This window comes from Mixophyes fleayi, chromosome 4, assembly GCF_038048845.1.
Source record: "Mixophyes fleayi isolate aMixFle1 chromosome 4, aMixFle1.hap1, whole genome shotgun sequence".
In the NCBI taxonomy this organism is placed as follows: domain Eukaryota; kingdom Metazoa; phylum Chordata; class Amphibia; order Anura; family Limnodynastidae; genus Mixophyes; species Mixophyes fleayi.
Genome location: NC_134405.1, coordinates 130,388,721 through 130,411,225, shown reverse-complemented (window position 1 = coordinate 130,411,225; position 22,505 = coordinate 130,388,721). Strand labels below are relative to the sequence as shown.

At 41.3% G+C, this 22,505-nt stretch overlaps 1 protein-coding gene across 4 annotated transcripts in view; it reads right to left on the bottom strand.

The window, feature by feature from the left end:
• The window catches only part of LOC142152043 (nuclear receptor ROR-alpha), a 364,937-nt gene that overhangs the window by 27,464 nt on the left and 314,968 nt on the right, over positions 1–22,505 (bottom strand). For all 4 annotated transcript variants that reach the window (XM_075208254.1, XM_075208255.1, XM_075208256.1 and 1 more), the window contains one exon: positions 17,923–18,008. In XM_075208254.1, the coding sequence (XP_075064355.1) occupies positions 17,923–18,008 (86 nt within the window). The remainder of the gene's footprint in view (positions 1–17,922; positions 18,009–22,505) is intronic.

Sequence of the window (22,505 nt, the reverse complement as noted above, 5' to 3'; positions counted from 1 at the left end):
GAGCCCATGACAAATTTTGTAACCCGTAGCCTCAGTGTCCACTGTTAAAGGGAACAGTGTGTATTAAATGGAAAATAGTTAACATAATAGAACAGCAGCGTTATATGAATGCAGTTGGTATAACAGAATTTGGTATGTAGCACCTATGCATACCTAACAGTCTTCGACATGACACTATTGAAACCTTTCACAAAACCTGGGGACCTTTCTATGTATATAACAACACAATCCTTCCAGGAACTTCATTAATGTCACCCAAATGTTTTATTTCAATCTATGTACTTTATCCATTTTTACATTGTAGTTTGTCAGAATTACTGAGAATCAGATAATTACCTCTCTTCTCCTTCACTCTGTTTCTAGATATATTTAGCTGATTTTGTTTTTAAACATTTTCCATTTACCAGGTGACATTGCACATAGCAGTGAGGCTGGAGCACACACTAATACACAGGACTCTAGCATCTGTTTGTACAGAAAGACCTGCATCCATCAAGGAGAAAATGGGCAGACAGACATTTGTATGTACAGAGTTTAAAATAGAAAAAAAAAAAGTGTCTAGTGATCCTTTAAGATCCAGAATCCTGATTTCCCTGCAACTTTATCATGTAGGTGACAGAGGTAAATAAAATCACACATAAGATTTAACTATTTAGGCCCCTCAAGTTTAATATGTAAATTAAGGTTCACACCTGTTTCAGTAGAATCTTATGGATTTGGTGCAACTCTTACCAAAAACACACCTGGTGCTGGTGATGTTCACGGTGATAGAATATTGGGCCTATTTTTACCCCATTAACGTTGATTCTGTATCTGAAATCAACCTTATCATACATAAATACCTTAAATAATAATAAACTACTTGTGCGTAAACTCTCCCTCACAGTAACAGAAGCACTTTCAGTCAAACAACAGATTAGGAAATGATTAATGCCGCAGATTCCCCTGCCCAGCAGAAATGACATGAAAGCAGATGGCAACACATCTATGTTTGTACCACAGAGATAATCAGCCCCAGCAAAGCCGTGCAACAGGCTACACATAACAGGACATTGCCACATAAGAGAGACATGTGAGCAGAAGCCTAATGTAAGGGACAGGTGTTACCATAGGAGCCATTTACTGTTGTTTTTAATATGAAAAGGGAGATATCCATCACCTAACAGAGCAGGAGACTTATATGAACATGTTCATGCACTAATGTCAGATGATTGTTGTTAAGAAGGCCCTTTATCATCAAAATAAAAGGATGTGGTCTTCAAACCCAATCCTGTTACAGCCCCTTCTCTAGCTATCCTGTAGTCTGCAGCAACCTACACCAGTTAGTGCTGGTTCTCGCTATGGTTACTTACTGCCCTATATCTGTCGTTGTGTTTCATGTGACATATACTTTTCTTAGCGTTTGCTGCCTATTATGTGGCCATGAAACGTAATAGGTTAGAGTTGCATTTTTTATTAATTAAAAGAAAAAGTGCACATATTACTTATTCAGGACGTAACATTAAATACTTTAAATTACTTTCCATGGTCAGTTAACAACATCCTGAAGTGTTACCTATAAATTTAAGGTGTCTGCAAAGAACAATTTTTTCTTGTTATCATCTTGAGTTCCTCAGCTATTGTTACATGTGTGGAGCACCAAAAAATCTTAATAGAACAGACATATGATCATGCTAGTTTAACATTCTTGACTGCCGATTATTTGAAAACATTTGCATTGCTATGTGTGTTATAAGATTGAATGATTATTAAGCTCTATATTTTCTGAACATGCTCACTGTATCCAGTGCATCAGATAAATAACAGTGGATGAGTTAAGCACATAAACACACACAAAACTGAAGCATGCATTAATTGTTCTATATTTGCAGAACTTTAGCAATAAAGTAAAATAAAGTAAATATACCCAGAGTGGGGAAGTGCTTTTAGCAAGCTTTAAGCCTCCAGCAGTCTACCAATGCTCGTTTTAATAACTACATACCTCTCAACTTTTAAAGTTGGAGTATCGAAATAACCCGCGCACACACAAGGGGGTGTGTTTAGTGCTTCTGAGTGTTGGCCCATCCCCAGCCATCTCCAAAACACCCTTTCAATGACGTGCACACACCAGAGTCAGGTACACACGTCACGTGTTATTGCAGAGCAGCAGAGAATGGGACCTCTCAACTTTCCCATTGTGGGACAAAGCCCTTAAATCGGGACAGCAGGAGGTATGTAATGGACATGCTGGGCTATCCCATATCCAGGGATCATCCCTGGACACATCCGATGTGTCTTTAGTAAGGCAGCTGCCACCAGCAGCAGGATTGCAGCGAAGTAAAATTCAACCTAAAATATTAATTACCAACATTACTGCCATAGTGGTTCCTGTCTTGTTGCTATTAAAGATTAAAAGTGACAGTGTTAGATTGGTTTAAGGGATGATAAGGATGCCACTTAAATTGCCATCTCAGAACAGCTTAGCACACACTTGCCCATATCAACAAATTTTTTTCCATTGACTTTAACTGTTAGTTATGAGTAGGGAATACTCCATCAAAGCTCACCGAAGCTGCAGAAGGACATTAGGGCATGACTGATCTGCAGTTATTAGATTCCCATGTCCCAATGGTACAGACACTACAGCTACACATAACATCAAAAGGGAACTGTCATAGTACAGAGCAGATATACAAGTACACTGTCATTTCAGTAACCAGGGCCATCTTAACAACATTATGGGCCCCCGGGCAAAGCAGTGCACCGGGGCCCCTAGATATAGATATAGATATATACAGATGCAGATATAGATATATAGAGATAGAGATAGATAGATGTACTTGCTCAGTGACCCTTGTAGGTTTTTTTGCAGGTTTTTTACTTTTGCAGGATTATTCATTCTCATTAAGAGCCGTGCCTATGGGGCCCCCTTGCCCGTGGGGCCCCCGGGCAGCTGCCCATCGTGCCCAATGGAAAAGATGGCCCTGTCAGTAAGCCCTTCATAGCTGTGGTTTTCTCTCCCCTATGATGAGCATTTTTGGGCTCATCATACATGTATTTAATACGACTTCCCTCTTTCAAACAAGGGTATCATCAGCTTTCTAAGTACTAGGGATAGGGAGTTAGAGGTTCTAAAAGATATTTCTCTTTCATCCAGTCTGGGGGACACTGCTTACCATGGGTTGTGGAGGGAGCTTGGGGGAGTTGGCACCTAACAAGTTAAGTTTTAGTACTGCCGACAGACCCCTCCCCTCTACAATCCCCCTGGACTCTTCAGTTTTTTTCAGGTGCCCTGGAGTTGGGCAGCCTTTTTTATAGCTAGTGTAATCTTAAAATTTTTTATTTCTACTGGTGACAGTGCTGGAGTGTGTTCTATGAGAGAGAACACACTCACAGCCAGCAGCGCAGGCATTCTCCTGTCAGATGGGAGCCAGAGGCTCTCACTGACAGGGAAACTTTCTGAAAGGGTGCCTAAACTGAGGAGTGACAAGCGGTCTCATGGACCGCTGCACTCCTCCAGCCTCCCCGATAACCGGCGCTGCCATGACAGGCATAGAGTGCCGGTTATCGGATCTGCAAGTAGCGGTGGTCATCTTGGATTTCGGGCCAGCAGCGCTACGGAGAAGAGGAGGAAGGGGGCTATACCACGGTTCCCCCCTCATGCATAGGAGGGCGCCGGGTATGTCGCTGCGGAGACCTCTGTAAAGGGGTCTCCACTACCTGTCACGCTCCATTATTTTCTTTTTTCAACGATTGGAGCTATTGAAGGGGGGGGAGCTAATACATAGAGTTCCCCCCTTCTTCCACAGAGAGATGGTATATCCCAGTCTTCTGGCGCCAAAGGAAGCCTGGGAAGAGAGATCAGAGCTGAGGGAGCAGACACTGGACAGACTGCCGTGGACTTCTCTCCTTTATGGCCCTGGGCTAAGTATTGCCTTTAAACACACATATTGTTTATTTTCTGTGGAAAAAAAGTAGGCTGTAAGGTTTACATTATAGTCTCCTGCTTGCCTACAAAACAATTGGTGTTTAATTATTGCAAGTACAACTTTTATTATACAGATTAGTTGTTTCTTGTTATACAATTTGTTTTCTGCATACATATCTCTCTCTATTCTCTCTGTTACACAGCTAGATTAACCCTTTAATCTGTGTGTTTGGTGTGCCTTCCTTTATAAAAAATGACAGATAAGGGAAAGGGCCCTATTGCAAAATATTTTACCTGCTCAAAATGTCAAGTTAAATTACCGTGTGGGCAGGGGGACCCTAAATTGGCCCTCTGTTCTGCCTGTGATGCAGGGGCTTCCACTGTGCGGACTCATCAGCCCACAGCCCCTCTGAAGGAGGAGCCGGCCTGGGTGGCCTCCCTGACACAGTCGGTTTCCTCCTTAGCTCAGATGGTATTACAATCTAACCAATTGCTATCTAATATGGCTACTTCGGTGGCTTCTAGTAATAGCACTCAGCTGGGCCTCCCTGTTACCAAAGGGTCTATTGGAGCGTCCTTACCAGGACCTTCCTCTTCTTTTTCTGACCAAAACACTATCTCCACAGAAGCGGCATGGTCCACAGCTTTCCTTAAAGGTTTAAATAAGCTTAACTTGTTGCTTGAGTCCCCAAACATCCCGTACGCTAAAAGGAAGAAACCTAGATCGAATAACCCTATCATGGTCCTTTCAGATTCTGAGGAATCTTCTGAGGATGAGGGGGCAGTGTATTCCGATTCTGACCAAGTTCAGTCTTCGGAACAGGAGGATAGTTCTAGAAACCAATTTGTTAATGATTTGGTTTTTGCAGTTAGACAAGCGTTAGACCTCCCAGAACCGGAGGATCCTACGCCTAGAGACAGAATTCTGTTCAAGAAAGCCAAAAGAAAGGCTTGCCGTTTTCCCCCTTCTAGGGAACTCGTAGATATTGCTGAAGCAGCATGGAAACAACCTGAGAAGAGGTTCTCAGTTCCCAAAAGAGTCTCCTCCTTGTACCCCTTACAGGAGGAGGAGATAATTCATTGGGAAAGTATCCCAAAAGTAGATGTGCCTATTGCACGTTTAGCAAAACACACCTTACTTCCAACTCCTGGTTCAGCGTCCCTTCCGGATGCCAATGACCGGAAGGTTGAATCCCAACTGAAGTCTATCTTTGCGGCTGCAGGTTCGTCCTTTAGACCCACATTCGCTTCAGCTTGGGTGGCTAGAGCCATGGAAGTATGGGCAGACCAGCTGGCAGAGGCCTTACAGGGTTCTGAATTACTCCCCTTGGCCTTACACTTAAAAGAGGCATCGGGGTACATTTATGAGGCGGCTCAAAATTCAGCGGCTGTCTCCTCCTCTATACAGGCTGCATCCGTTTCAGCTAGAAGAACTCTATGGCTGAAATCCTGGGAAGGAGATGCAGAATCAAAAAAATCTGTTGAAATCATTCCTTTTTCAGCAGCAGGTTTGTTTGGACCGGAATTAGATACCTTAATATCCCAGGCTACGGGGGGCAAGAGTACTTCCTTGCCGGTTTTCCCAGGTAGAAGCAAAAAACCCCGGTTCAGCTCCTTCCGTCAGCCCTTTCGAGGATCCTCCTTGTCCAAAGGACAGTCGTTTAGGGGTAAACAGCCAAATGCCCGAGGCTCCTCCTTTAGAGGAAGATCCTCTTTTTCGGCCAGGCGCCAGGCCTCCAGGACTCAGGAGAAGCCTGCGTCCTGACAACCACTTGGTTCCCCGGGGGGAAACCCCAGTGGGAGGTTGTCTGTCTCTTTTTCTTCAACAGTGGACAGAGTCCTCCCAGGACCCCTGGATTCGAGGCATTATATCAGGGGGATACAGGATAGACCTGCTGGGTCCCAGACCCCATCGGTTCTTCGTAACCCCCCTACCCCGAGATCCATCCAAAAGACAAGCAATACAGGATTGTGTCGCTTCTCTTTTCTCTCAGAAGGTTATCTGCAGGGTTCGAGAATTCCAAAAGACACAGGGTTTTTATTCAAACCTGTTCCTTGTGAAGAAGCCGGACGGCTCCTTCCGACCCATTTTAAACCTAAAGTCACTCAATGTACACCTAAGGGTAGACAGATTTCGGATGGAATCTCTGAGGTCGGTCATAAGCGGATTGGAGAAGGATCAATTTATGGCTTCCATAGACATAAAAGATGCATACCTCCACATTCCCATTTGGAAGGGCCATCAGTCCCTCCTCAGATTCACTGTAGGACCCTCCCATTATCAGTTCCGGGCCCTCCCCTTCGGCCTCTCCACAGCACCGAGGGTTTTCACAAAAGTTATGTCGGTTATGGCAGCTCGTCTGCACCTTCTGGGCATTCAGGTCGTGCCTTATCTGGACGACCTGCTCTTCAAGTCCTCCTCAGAGAGTTGTTTGCGTTATCACTTATCCCTTGCCTTGTCGATTCTCAGGAGCCACGGATGGCTCATCAACTTGAAGAAATCTCAGATGGTCCCGTGTCAGCGCATGGTTTTCTTGGGCCTCATCATGGACACCAGCTAACAAAAGGTGTTCCTGCCTGTCGAAAAGGCCACCTCAATTCAGAGTACAACCTCCCAGGTCTTGTCCTCTCCCAGACCCTCAATCCATTTGTGCATGCGGTTTCTGGGAAAGATGGTGGCCTCCTTCGAGACCATTCCCTTTGCTCGAGCCCGCTCTCGCTGTTTTCAGTGGGATCTGTTAACAAAGTGGTCAGGATCCCACCTACGTCTGGACCTACAGAAGATTTCTCCATCCCCGAGGTCCAGGGAATCCCTCCAGTGGTGGCTGATTCAGGATCACTTAACAGTGGGCAGATCCTTCTCTCCGGGGGCGTGGGTCATAGCAACGACAGACGCCAGCCTGAAAGGTTGGGGGGCGGTAATCCTTCACCTCCGGCTTCAAGGCCTTTGGTCAGGGAGGAACCAGGAGTGCAGCAGCAATGAAAATTGCAGCCCAGATTTTGTCTTGGGCAGAACTTCATGTTCCGGCAATATCGGCTGTATTCATTCCAGGAATACGCAACTGGGAAGCAGACTATCTCAGTCGCAACCAGATGATGCCGGGGGAGTGGTCTCTGCATCCGGAAGTGTTTCAGTCCCTGGTTCAGAGGTGGGCCCTTCCGGACATAGATCTCATGGCCTCCAGACACAACAGGAAGGTTCCCAGGTTTTGCGCAAGGTCAAGAGACCCCTTAGCCGTGGCAATAGACGTCATGACCATGCCATGGGAGTTCAGGATGGGGTACCTATTTCCTCCTATCTCCATGCTTCCTCGCATCCTCAGACGGGTCAGGCAGGGGGGTCTACCAGTAATTCTGGTAGCTCCCTCATGGCCGCGCCGAGTCTGGTACGCGGACATAATCTCCATGGCAGAAGGACCAGGGTTCCGTCTTCCATCTTGAGACGACCTTCTCCTTCAGGGTCCATTCCTACACCAGAATTTACCTCAGCTCAGTTTAACGGCATGGCTGTTGAAGCCAGCCTCTGGAGAGCTAGAGGTTTCTCTCCAGATGTGGTGAACACCCTCATGCGAGCCAGAAAACCAGTTTCAGCTCGCATCTATCACAGGATTTGGAGAGCTTATATTAGATGGTGCGAAAGTAGGACTTGCCACTCATCCTCCTTTCGCCTCACTCGCTTGTTAGCATTCCTTCAGGATGGCCTGGAGGCAGGTCTCAGGTTAGGTTCCCTAAAGGTCCAGGTATCGGCACTTTCGGTTTTTTTCCATAAGAAATTAGCCGATTTACCGGATATCAGGACTTTTCTCCAGGGAGTACTGCATATTCAGCCTCCCTATGTTCCGCCGACAGCACCATGGGTTCTCAATCTGGTACTGGAAATGCTTAAAGGGCCTCCTTTTGAGCCCTTGCGTGTGTCAGAATTAAAGTGGTTGACCTGGAAGGTCCTCTTTCTTTTAGCTATCGCTTCTGCTCGAAGAGTTTCGGAATTAGGGGCCTTGTCCTGTCGGGAACCATATTTGGTTTTCCACGAGAACAGAGCGGTCCTAAGAACCCTTCCTTCCTTCGTTCCGAAGGTAGTTTCGGCTTTTCATCTTAACCAAGACATTGTAGTCCCGGCCTTTTCATCCTCTTCCCAATCTGATCTCCAGACTATGGAAAAGTTGGATGTGGTTAGGGCTCTGCGCATCTATGTAAAAAGAACTTCACAAATTAGACGTACAGATTCTTTGTTTGTCCTCTATGATGCTAATAAGAGAGGCCGGCCAGCCTCAAAACAGTCCATCGCTAGATGGATTACGGCAACGATTAGACATGCTTACATAAAGGCTAACCGTCCTGTGCCAGAGAGACTTACGGCCCATTCCACCAGATCGGTAGGGGCGTCGTGGGCAGCGAGAAATGGGGCTTCTGCGGACCAGCTTTGCAGAGCAGCCACCTGGTCCTCTGTCCACACGTTTACAAAATTTTACCAATTTAATGTATTTGCATCTACGGATGCAGATTTTGTTCGTAATGCTTTGCGAGCGGGATTTTCAGAGTAGTCTCACCCTTAAGGGGCTGCTTTAGAACGTCCCCATGGTAAGCAGTGTCCCCCAGACTGGATGAAAGAGAAAAGAGGATTTATGTACTTACGTTAAATCCGTTTCTCTGATTCCGTCTGGGGGACACTGCGATCCCTCCCTTCTTCTGTTCTTCTGTGTGCTCTTGTTTGACTGGCCTTACTCCTAGGGCTTTTTAATAAACTGAAGAGTCCAGGGGGATTGTAGAGGGGAGGGGTCTGTCGGCAGTACTAAAACTTAACTAGTTAGGTGCCAACTCCCCCAAGCTCCCTCCACAACCCAAGGTAAGCAGTGTCCCCCAGACGGAATCAGAGAAACTGATTTAACGTAAGTACATAAATCCTCTTTTCACATAGACTTTAATGAACTATGGATGTGCACGCAAACACTAGCGCGCTCTTGCACGCATGTTTCTAATGGAGGAAAGATTCCATGAGAATGACCACAGATCATGGTGTGAAGTGGTTTTATTAATCCCATAAATACAGGAGACAAGTCCTTAGCACTATAGGAGGTCATGGAGCGGATGTCCCACTTCTCCTTAGCAATCAAGAGGGACCCATTGAACAAAAATAATGACATTAAATAGCATAATTTTGCATTATTTCTACCATTCCTCAAAATGTTCTTCCAGCCTACATCTCAATTTGTTTGTTTTCTCTTCTAAAAAGGAGTTGGTGACATTAAGCAACCCAGATGGTGCTATAACTATAATTTTGTTACATAAACAGCAAAGTAATTTTGTACAACTATATAGAGAGGTTTGGTAATAAAAACAAAATCATGACATCTATATTTGGTGATATATCCTATGTAAACCATTTACTACCTGGTACTTAATTGGTTAGTGCATTCACTTGACTAAAGCCCATACCTCAACCATACCTGTTCTTTGCTGTCATGACTGTAGCCTAACCAGGATAATTATTAACTAATATAATAATGTTGTCATGATCTGTATTCTAAAATCTGAAGTTTCTTTAGTTGAACTGGTTTGGAGCAAATCACTGTCTTCTGAGCAGGCGGCTCAGAAGTTTTAACTTGTGAGTCACATTCAAAAGAAAATATTAGGGGCAGGGGGACATCAACACATCACCACACAATAAACAAGAACATACAGCTCCCAAGCCTGAGGTGCGTGCTCCACATCACCCAGTGCCGTGCAGTAACTGTGCTGGGGGCTCCTAACTTCCTAAAGGGAAAGGGCCCCATTCACCCCCATCGGCCAGGAGCCAAAAGGCCCAAGAGAGAGACAGGGCTCTTCAGGCTGCGGAAGCTAAGTAGGGCCCATTGACATCCTTGACCTCTGGAGCCATAAGACCCCTTAGGACACAAGGGTCTTCAGGCCTACCTCCACCGCAAGGCTCGGGCAGGCCGCATTCTCCTCTAATTAGGGGGAAGCTTTCTCTAGGGGAACTGACTATTTAGCTTTCCCCAGAAGGAGGGAGCCTCCGAAAACTTGGAGAGGATCACTCATAAGTGTCTACACCCAAACCCCTCAAAAAAAAAAAGACAGACATAAAAAAATGAAAAAATTGTATAGTGCAAAATACACTGGTGTCAATAAATTAAATAAATACAAAAAAGTGCCAGAAGGCTCCATTACAGCCAGATTGTATAAGAAAAATTCTTGCCCAGTCATAAGGCCAGGGAAAAGAAATAAAAGTATTGCCAGAAAAAAAGTTGCTGTGTAAAGTGCTTTACTAGTGCAAAGCTGTTCTCATCCGCCAGTGCATGTTCGGATACCGCCGGCTCAGGCGGCATGCTGCACCTTGAGCTTCTACCTTTTCTTTAAATAAATACTAAATATGGATGATCTTTAAAGATGTATAGATCTGGATTAAGATAAAAATAAAAATATACATTATAGGAGGATAAAATAAAATAAATATACCCTATAAAAAAAAATTTGTTGAGCTATATTTGATTATAATATCTATTAAATATAACTTTGGAAATGTATTCATATGTATATATAATTATCTATATTTTGTAAAATATTTTAGTTTAAATATATATATTTTGTTTACATGTGGCTACAATGTTTTATATATGTTGAATATTGATTTATTTATTTGATTTATTCTTAAGCTGTTATCTTACAATGTGATTATCTAGATATAGATTTGATATATTAAAATAGCAATATTGCCATAAAAACTCTGCATGACAATGTGTAAATGAGTATTAGTAGATACATTGATGCAAATGAAACAAATATATTTTTGTATATATTAATTTATAAGTGTTGCTTCACTTTTTAATCCATGTGTTTTTGAATGCTTCTAAACTGTGGAACACAAGTGTTTTTACCAAAGGAAACACCTGATTGGTCTATGGAGACTTAAATACATATATTCCCATACTCCAAACATTTCCTTCTGATGAAAGTGCATTTCTGCACAGAAACGCGTCAAGGTGCTGCGGAGGTCTCTGTCTTAAGGCTCATGTAAAGGGGTGATATAAGAAGCTACGCCAATATCTTAATTAAGTTCTTTAAATTGTTGTATCAAATTTTCCTGAACTGTTTGTACTGCCGGGACTTACTTTGGAAAACAATGATTGTGTGATTAGTTGAACGAAACACTGTTTTTGATCTGTTAAGCTCGTATGCTGGAGTCTGCTAGCGGCACGATATATACACAAATTAAACAAAAGCACAAAGTGTATTGCTTGTTCACAACTAAATCTGTTCTCATTGGAAGCAGCGCTGCTGCATATACGGATCTAAGAAAGCCTCCTTTTCACTGAGATCCTGGAGGATTGTATAATGGGTGAGATTTCCCCCTTCTAGTTTCCTTACTCTAACGGAGCCGCTCTTACAGTAATTAGGAGACTTTGATATCTCACTGTAGAGGATCACATTACAGGTGAGTCGCTTTCATCTAAGTAGGTGAAATACATTTTTCTGATTTTGTTTCCTAGCAACCGGTCTTATGGCTAGAGGACCAGCTCACAGCCCATAGCCTACAGGGGACACCTTTAAGCCCCACTGCATACATGGTCATCTACACCTGATCTTAGCCAAATGGCAGAGAAGCTTCAAACCCCACTACAGTTATTGAACCATTGGGTGGAGCAGTGCAGCCTGCACATGAAAGAGACAAGTTTAAAGGAACTGATATGTCCTGTAGAGAAGTCATCCACTGAGTCTCACAGGGAGACTAGCTGCAGTAACTGATATAGGTATATAGAATATACCCCTATAGGGGTCCTGCAATTAGTGAGCTGGTAATTGTTAGAACATGATCAATTAAGAGACTCAGTAATTCTGGGACACCACACGGCCTGACTAAAGTTGTCTTCTTTATTGGGGCAGACAAAGGTGCAGAGTCCCTGAGTGGTATAATTTCAAGGGTAAATTTGCACAGCTCAGAGAACCCTGGGTATGTCTCAGTTGAGACAGGATATTAATAAACAGAAGCATTCAATAGACGACTTAAGCAAAAAAAACACTGCCTCAAAAGTTAAATTATTATGACATGATCAGTGTAGAGGGAATTGATCTGGGCCCTGGACAGGGTACTCTGCCTATTGGTGTGGGCCAAATTCTACATGGATTACATGACAAACACCCATACTTCATACTTCTTTCTGCCACCTTACCATGATTATTTACTCAGAGATGCTCTGCTATCAGATAAGAGCAATGAACTCTTTATTGGCCAATTTAAACTTGCAAAGATTTTTTTTTTATATATAATGTCTATTTGCGCACTATCATTTCTTAATATAGCTCTTATGGAAAACATAATGGATCAAAACTTTCCATAACTTATGTTTGAGGACATTTGTAATGAAATATTCAGGCCCCATAAGGAATATATAGGAAAGATATATCTACCCAAGGAATCAGTATAATGTAATCACGTTTCATATGTATATGTGCAGAAAATCATACCATGTCTAGTGGAATTCATGCTATATCTCTGCTATGTTTCAGAAGAGAGTTATGATATATTTTTAAAACACATTACTATAATTGTTCTTGGACAAAAGGGCAATATATCAGTTGTAAAACAGATTATCATACCCGATCACTTCTTTTAATGATAGGAGAAAAAATGGTCATAGAAGAGAAGGGTTGAACAAGGAAGTAATGAAATGATTTGTAAAATTGACAGTTTGGGGGGATTAGTCTGCATCTAAGAATTATCCAAACTTTCTAGCCTTTTCGCAAGTGACAAAATAGTAGGCGAGTATGGTACTACTGTTTCCGAGTTTTTATTTCTGTTTAATTTTAAAACTAATTTGCATTTATATGTCAATAAGTTATCAGCATATTTATTCAGTAAACACTGTGAGCTTTTGTCATATTAAATCACATTTATTAACATCTGTTATTGTGTCCTTAGAGAATTCATGTCAAATTTGTTTTTATAATGCAAAATTTATGATGGAAATTGTTTGCTTCACAGAATCGCAGATTCAGTTAGGTTATTGTATTTCCATGAAAACTGCAGATATATATAATGTAAAGCCTGAAATCAAGATAAATCATGTCAGACCATTTCCACTTTTAATGTGAACTTTTTGGCCTTAATACTAGCGCAAAGTCACCAGAGCTCATCACTTACAGAACACCAAACCTACTGTGAAGCATGGTGGTGACAACATCATGCTTTGATGATGGTTCTCTTCAGCTGGGACAAAGGCTCTAGTCAGGATAGAGGGCATAAAGAATAGCTCCAAATATCAAAATATTTTGACACCAAACCTGCTGGTCTTTGTCCGTAAGCTGAAGATGAACTTCACCTTCCAACATTTTAACCATCCAAAGAACTGGTCCAAGTCAACAAAGGAATGGCTTGAGAAAAGGAGGATCAAAGTCTTAGCATGGGTCATTCGGAGCACAAGGGGTAAATGTATCAAGTTGCGATTTTGTATTTTCAGCGATTTTCTCGGGTGAGTTTAAACTTGCCGATGTATTAAACGGTGATTTGATGTAAAATCATCAGTCTCAAAATCGATACAAATTGCAGTCCCGACAATTTGCCGCTCTAGCTAAACAAGTTGTCAAATGTATGAATCTGTGATTTTGCAAACTTGCCCAAGTTTAAATTGAAAATTGCCAGAATCAACTGTTTTCTATAGGCGGGATTAGCAATCACATCACTGCTACACTGCTGGTCAAGGTTAATATAACAGGAGGCACAATGCAAGTTTAAGTAAAGCATGATTTCTGTTTTAGAGGGGCAAAAATGATTAGAAATTAGCTTACGGGGGACACATTATTTTACAAATAAATTAGTTGTGCAAATTAGTTTGTGTGACACAAAAAAACGAATTGCAATGAAATGGAACAGAAGGTAAAGAGGAACCTGCCCACATTTTACAATAAAAAGAGGTGTTTGTAACAGTTGATACTTAAGTTAGCAGTGTAACTATTGTAGCTGCTGCATTTATGTTAGAGTTGGATGTAAGTGCTTTAGAATATTGTAATCTTGTAAAATGTTTTGCACGGCCATATGCCCAAATTGCACCATTTATTTGAGATGTGTGTATCTAATACCTACAGCCTCCTGCACTTCAAAAAGGTAGATAAGGGGCATTCAGGTGCAATAACATTACAGTATAGTGAGGGGCATTATATGCACATTAAGTAAACCTTCCCCTTGAGATGCATCTTAATTCAACGCCTACACATGATGGGTGCAAATTTCTGTAATGAATATAAGAATTGTTTTATTATTATTATTATTATTATTATTATTATTACTATTTTGGGTTTAATATTTAATTACCAATGAGGCAATAATTTGTTTTCTCATGATGTTAATATTTCAACATGGGGACGCCATTTAAACTACATACTTGTGACATTACAAGTGCTCATGTGAATGCGGACACTTGTAGTGCCACAAGTATGTACTTTAAATTACATACTTGTACTAAGTGTTGCCACATCATAAAAATATAAATATTGCCCCACTGGTGATGAAATAGTAAACCACTGTAATATAATAATAAAAAAATATATTACATATAAACGATTAATTAAATTTGGCCCACTAAATTATTCATAAGATATTTCGTCCCCCGTAAGAAAATTAATCATAATTTTTGCTCCTCTACAACAAAAACACATGCTTTATTTAAACTTTCATTGTTCCTCCTGTTATTTTAACATTGACCAGATAGCTGCACAGTAGCTTAGTGGTTAGCACTTCTGCCTCACAGCACTGGGGTCATGAGTTCAATTCCCGACCATGTCCTTATCTGTGTGGAGTTTGTATGTTCTCCCCATGTTTGCGTGGGTTTCCCCTGGGTACTCTGGTTTCCTCCCACACTCTAAAAGCATACTGGTAGGTTAATTGGCTGCTATCAAATTGACCCTAGTCTCTCTGTGTGTGTGTATGTCAGGGATTTTAGACTATAAGCTCCAATGTGGCAGGGACTGATATGAGTGAGTTCTCTGTACAGCGCTGCAGAATTAGTGGCGCTATATAAATACCTGACAATGATGATAGCTCAAACAGCATGTTTTTATTTCTGTTCAATCTCGGGTGAGTTTTAGTTTCTGTTGAAATTCGGGTGAGTTTGTGTTTAATCTTCAGCGAGTTTTACTTCAAAATGGGAGGGATAGGTGTTTTAAAATCGCCAAAAATAGCCAGAGATGCAGCGATTATAAATCTCTGAAACAAAAAATAAAAAAAAACAACAAATCGCAGCTTGATACATTTACCCCCAGAGCTCAATCCCATTGAAAACCCATGGAATGAGAGTCTGTGCCAGAAAATGCCCTTGAAATTTGATGAAAAGCCTGAGATAGAATTGCCAAGTACAGGCAGGGAATTCCATAAGTGGGAAGCAGCACGGGAGAAGTCTTGTAGGTAGGAGAGGTGGTTACCAGAGACAAGACAAAGCGCAGGTCAGAAATAGATATGGGTGAGCTATTTGAAATGGAATCTGAAGGACAAAAGGAACCAGTGTTGGGATTTGCAAAGTGATGCAGCAGATATGGAGCAGTGAGAGAGGAAGATCAGTCTTGCAGCAGCATTTAAGATGGATTGAAGTGTGGATACATGGGTGGCAGGAATGTCAGATAGCAGGAGGTAGTCAAGACAGGAGATCATGAGAGAATTGAAAGGAGTTTTGGTAGCATGTTGAGTAAGAAAAGGGCGTATTCTGACAATGTCGACATGACTGGGAGGGGGCAGAGTCAAGTGTGACACCAAGGCAGCAGGCTTGGGATATTGAGATAACTGTGGTGTTATTGATAGTGAGGGAGATCTGAGGGCAGGTGGTGACTCTGGCAGGAGGGAATATGATAATCTCTGTGTTGGACATGTTGAGCTTTAGGTAGCGTTGGGACATCCATGTGGAGATAACAGAAAGACAGTAGGTTACACAAGACAATACAGAACGGGGAGAAGTCAGAGGAAAAAATATAGATTTGGGTGTAATCAGCGTATAGGTGGTACTGGAGGCCAAGTGAGTGAATTAGTGCCCCAAGGGAAGAGGTATACAATTAAAGAAGTAAAGGCCAAGAACAGATCATTGTGGGACCCCACCAGATAGTGAGAGTTGAGGGTAGATAGATTGCTTGTCTTAAGCATAGAGCTGGTATTGGAGGCAAATGATTCAATGAGTTCACAGAGAGAGGTGGTGTAGAGAAAAAAGAGCAGAGGGCCAAGGACAGAGCCTTGTGGAACTTCAATAGAAAGGGGAAGAGGGGGGTGTTGGAAGCAGAAACACTAAAAGAGTGGCTAAAGATGTAGTAGGCAAACCAGGAAAGAACTGTGTCATGAAGGCCATTGGAGTGAAAGGTGTGTAGGAGAAGAGGGTGATCAACAGTGTCAAAAGCAGCAGAGAGGTCCAGGAGAATGGGTATGGAGAAATCACCATTAGACTTTGCAGTACGTAGACCATCGATCACTTTTGTGAGAGCAGTTTCAGTGGAATGTTGGGACGGCAGCTTGATCACAGAGAGTTGAGAATGGAGTTAGAGGAGAGAAAGTGAGACAGGCGTTTGTACACTAATCGCTCAAGTAGTTTGGAGGCAAAGGGGGGAAAGAAGTAGGGCGGTAGTTGGAGAGAGCGGCTGGATTGAGAGATGGTTTCTTTGTTGATATGAGCACATGCTTAAAGGAGGATGGAAGTGTGAGTGTGGAGAGTCAGGTTGAAGTGGTGAGCTAGAGGTGGGCAGGCAGTGGAGAGGGAAAGGAGAAGTTGGGAGGGAATAGGGCTGAGGGGACAGGCTGTAGGGTGAGATGAGGAGATAAGTGTAAAATCTTCATCTTCAATTACTGGAGAGACTTAAGGGTGGATTGGGGAGTGTAGGTGAAGGTGGGTGGAGTATGTGTAATTTAGCAAGAGGAAATGTCTTCTCGTATGGTGTCGATTTTGTGTTTGAAGTAGGTGGCAAAATCATGGGCTGTGAGGCAGAAAGGGGGGGAGAAGGGTCCGGTGGGGAGAGAAGGGAGTTGAAGGTGGCAAAGAGGCAATGTGGGTTAGAAAACTGGGTAGATATTAGATATATGAAGAATGTCTGTTTGGCAATTGAAAGAGCAGTGCTGTAAGATAAAAGGATGAATTTATAGAGAAAATCGGGATAGGAAATCTGCACTCATGTAACCAGTGTATTGTTGGTTTTTTTCATTTTCACTTAGGTTTCCTTAAAAAAATATATATATATATTTGTTTGTTTTTTTAGTTGTATTTTGTTGGTTGCTTACTAAATCAGTAATTTAGTGTTGATCTGGACGTAAAGAAATTGCAAGCAAGTGCAATAAATCTGCTGATTGATATCAATATATGTCAAACATTATGTGTTGCATGTGAACATAAAATGCCCTAAAAAACTATTCATACTTACCTAAGTGTGACCAGTATGCTATCTGTCCCATCCCCTTGCAGAAAGCAGGCAAGAAAAACTGCTAAGTTTAGCATCACTCTGGAATTAAGAAAGAGTAAACAGCAGTAGAGATGACTGAGCCTCAAAGACTGATTTGCGGTCTTCTATGTAACAATTGTTCTGCGTAAATGGCTGATGGCATGCCTTGCCATTTTAGCTTTTTTTTTATCTGATATTAGCCCTGATATTAGCCCTCTCTGAGCTCCTCTTCAAAAGCTGTAGGATGTGGCTCTAGTTAGCTTGATAGAAGGGGAGGGTAATACTCCAGCACACTAGCTTTTAAGCAAAGCTGAAGTAAAATGATAGGGTAAGTGTGAACGATGTATTTCCCCTCATACATGAAAATATCATATGTTGGCTTTAGTTGTCCTCCAATTTAAACGTGTAATGTTCTCCTACTTAGCTAGTAAATATGTAGCATTTATGTATTTGTTTCATTATTTTTCTCATTTTAAAAGTGCTTTCTCTGCTCATATATCTTAATTTACATACATGTAAACACAATATAAACAAACACCAGTTATTTTTTCTATATCTGATTGTATTCCCGGTGCATCTAAAATACAAAAGCAGGGTTATTATTTCATCATATACTGTACCTTACAACCCTCGCAGGTGATGACCCCGTAATGGATCCCTGATGATTTGTCCCCGCAGATTTTGCACGGAATTATTTCAATTTGAGCTGAAGAATGAGAGAACAGAGCAGAGTTAATTACCTTACATTTTATTAGATGAACAAGATGAAACCATACTAAATATTCCAGGCAGCAATGTGAGCCTGTTCCCCCCCTAAGGGCTCCCATCTAAAATTATAGTTGCTCATTATCTAAAAGGCTTTTGGGTAATTAAAATGGGTCAGATGAGGTGCCAAAAGATCTAGAACATATATATGTATGTGTGCACAAATATCAGGCTTTGTCTATGAGGAGATAAGAGCTTCTGCACAATGGTACAAGGTAAAGGGGAACATAAGATGGAAATAATCCTGTAACTTGTCCAACACCATATGCACACCTGAGTTTTGAAACCAGCATTTAATGTGTCAGTGAAAATCAGCAGATAATTGCTTGTAATTCACTATGTGATCTGCTCTCTGCTGGCACACTAGGTTTTAACTAACTCTGTATGCAGCATTTTCACTGATCCAATAAAAAAGGCATCTGAAATGCATGTCCACTGAAATGCATGTAAACGGCAGTAGCTTCACCATAAATAAAAGGGCCTCTTTTAGTGTTGAATGCATTAGTGCACTGAATATACTTAGAAAACACGTATGCAAAAAGGGTACATGTGTGTGTATGTTGACTAGGACGCATTTTGAAGTGCGTCTAACTCAAAATCAGTAATATTTGTGCCAGAGGTAGAAGTGTGAGTATACCTATGCCTAACTAATAGTATAGAGCCAAGTGTTACAGTGTTAGTAGTAATTGCTTAAGTCACAATACCCTATTTGAACAGTATCTGTATACAATATAGTATAATAAAAGTGTAATATCCAAACAAGAGATTAAAATCTTGACTATTATTATTATATGCGGAAGCCGCATTTTCATGTAAGATGTCATTAAATACAAACACCCCCAACATGCGCTGCTTCAGCCTTTAAAAAATCCAGTGGTATCTTCGTTCCTGCAGTAGTCCAAATTGAAATGACAAATAAGTCATGTGAATAGGCATCCGCGACTTGATATAATAAAGCTGCCCAATAAATGAATGCGGTACTATCAGAGAGGTCAATATGCAAATAGCCAATCAGAAGTAGCCAAATAGTCATCATCATTTTTTTTTGCATCAGTCCTCCAGTACCTACAAGAGATAGGCCTCCTAAAAGGTGTATTTCAGGATGTGTCCAAGTCTAATCGTGCTGCACTTACGTGAACATGACCTTACTACAGTTAGTATATGCTTGCCTGTCTCTGCCTCTCCAAGCGTAGGGAATGCAAGTCTACAATACATAAAAATATAGATACGGACACATTTTTAGTGCTCACGCGCAGTACGGAAATGTATGTATGACGGCAAAAAAAATATGGCATCCTCCAAGCTGAACTCTAAATGAGGCCCACATGCACAGTCAGTTAAGATTTAGGGCTTCATTTAGGAAGAAATCAGGCTGAAATGTGCACATTTGTACCTGGACAAACCTTGTTGTGATACAAGTGCTGCAAATGTATTTTGTATGCATGAAAAATTCTGTTTGCTTCTTCATGTAGCACACAAATACTAGGCAGCTTTATCTTTACACTGTGATTTAGAGTTCGGCTAGGACACGATAATTCCAAGCCCTAAGTCTGTCTGCACATTTTAAGTTTGCTCTCTTGCAGCACAACATGGTTTTGCCAAGGTATAAATTGCACCTTTTAGCTGGATTTACTGCTAACTCTAAACAAGGCCCTAGCTCTCCGCTCACAGGTTGATTGCACAACAGGTATTACTCTTAATTTAGAGTTTTGGCAAGCAGATACAAACACTTTCAATGTATGTCTGTACACATACAGATATTTAGTCCTGAAGAGAACATGGCAGCTTTTGTCAATTATTGAAATCCGGCACAAGAAAATAAAGCTCTAAGAAATCTCAGACGAGAGTTGCTGGTAAATGATAAAAACATAAATAAAGAGACATAACTCTGTCAACAAGTTAACACATTTTGCAGGCCTAAGTCTGCAGGTCTTCTTAATCTCTGTTCTTGTAGTCTGGAAAGTGGAGGAACGAAAAGAATAGTGTGTGTTTGTGCATATGTAATATATTATTGGTTCACATTTGCTATCATTTATCATTAACAAGATGGGAAAAATTATATATAAATATAATTGCTCATCATATCTACTGCCGAGTCCCAGTGGACCCCATTTGTACCCACCCTAATCAGCCATGGCTTCATCATAGCGAATATATATAATGCGTCAGTGGTCACACTGCTCTGTAGGATAGCATCTACATACTGATGATGAATAAGCTCTTCACTGTGGTGCTGAGTATGTGCACACTGATATTAATCACACTGCTCTCTGCCATGATATACAGTTACTCAGATAATGAACATAGCAATTTGTATAATGATATGGAGTATCTGAACACACTTTATAATGAAGCCACTGTCCTACATTAAATATTGGTACAAAGTATGTCAATAATGAATGCACATGGATAAAAATAACATATAGTTAATCTAATAAGTAAGACAAAACTCTCCATGCAGTGTACACGGTTACATGACTCAAGTTCAGGAGCAGGCTGGGCTGTGGGGCATCTGCCCTCGGGCTGGCCCCATAGTGGGCTACCTTAGGCTGGGTCACGGGCTACCTGAATTTTTGTCTTTTGAAATGTTCCTAATAGACTGCTGGGTCAAGTCTTGCCCACCGGGCTAAAAATTGCCAGCCCTCCCCTGCTAAAGTTACTTGAGGTTTTGGGCGATATGCAAACTCTTTCTCTATAAAGGCTTTTATTCCCAATATACAGGTTTCACTATAAAAAAACAAACCAATCCTCTATTAGATTCAGTTGGCATATGTAAAAGAAAAGTACATATAAGTGAAGAAACTGAAACCTCAGTCTGCCACTGTGTGACTGATGCTCTTCCTTTATAATAAAGCATACAGTATGCTGCATACCCTGAAAGAAATAATTGTCTTCGGTTTGTAGCATATGTTAATCAGATATGTATTTATATATAATCTCCCCAAACATACTTCTATTAAAAAAAAAAGGAGATGGCTGCTATCATGGTAGACAAGGCCTATTAATCAGTGTTCAGCGATTCATACTTTCCAACTGTCCTAATTTTATGACGCTGTCCCGTTAGTAGGAATGTTGGGAGGTATCTCCTGTCCACATAGCACAGCGATTCCGTCCACATAGCAGAGGTGATGTGTGCAGAGCACCTGCTACTGGTGCATGCTGCAGTGTTTGGAGGGGAAGGGGGTACCTAAGGGGCAGCCTACAGCACTAGGCAGCCCACTGGGGGGAGTGACCACACCCCTATTGTGATATGGCCACGTCTCCTGTCCCGATGCCGGTGAGTGAAATGTTGGGAGGTATGAGCAATTTGGAGTCATTTTGATTGTGGACAGTTATAGGTATCCCTGTGAAGCTCTGCCCTACATCAGGAATGTCCCTATCTCCTGTTAAAGTCCTATGACATCATCACTGTTTCATAATTACAATATAATTATTTTTAATGACTTCTTAGTCTGGATGTTTCAGGTGTTCACCTTCAGTCTGACAGCTAATTTTGACTAAAACATATGTACCCTTGTGAGAAGCTTATAGGGGCCTATTTATGAAATAGATTTTTCCACATGGATAGGCATTTTTAATTAAAATATTAATGTAAGAAAAGCCTGACGCATGAGATATCAGGAATATCTCCTGCATTAGGCAAATTACTACATTAACCGCAGTCTCCATAATAGTCAATGGGAACTGCGGTCTGGGCAATTTTATCAAGTTCCGAAAAGGATTAGTCTTTCGGAACTTGTCCCCCCGATGGCTAAAGCCATCTGAAGAATCCTATGGGGAGAGCATTGTGGTAGAGGGATCTCCGGATCCCTCTCTGCAACATATCTGCTCCCCCCTCCAGTTACAAATTTGCAAGACCACATGGGTTGGGTATGTGCAAAGCTACTTTACGATAGTAACCGGAGTTGAAAGTTACATAAAACCATCGCCAGGACAGCATCCTATTGGGATGAATTTTTAAAAAATGAAGAAAAAAAAATAATCTGCCATTGTCGTGATGACGGATGATAATTAAACCCAGTTAATTAATAGGCCCCATAAACACATGCAATGTTGAGGTGTTCTCCAGGCAAAAAGTGCTAGCTAGTCATGATAAAGAAAAGGTACCTTTAACACCTATAATGTTTTTTTATAAACACTTCATTTTATAAGTCACTAGTTCTGATATACCTACTAACCACAAGTCATTTATTATAGGCCGGTTATTACATCACTATTGGCATGTGGCATGAAATATGTGCGAAGTGTATTATAAAAAGTGCGACATTTCTACTATTTTATTGTAGCAACTGAATCATCAAGATTGATTGTCATCAAATTATTTATTATTTACACTTGTGTGAACATTTCAAAAATAAAGAAAACAAAACAGACTGCTCATTTTAAAAAATAGAAGTAATTATATCCTATCTTAGATAGCTTTTACAATACTTTAAAC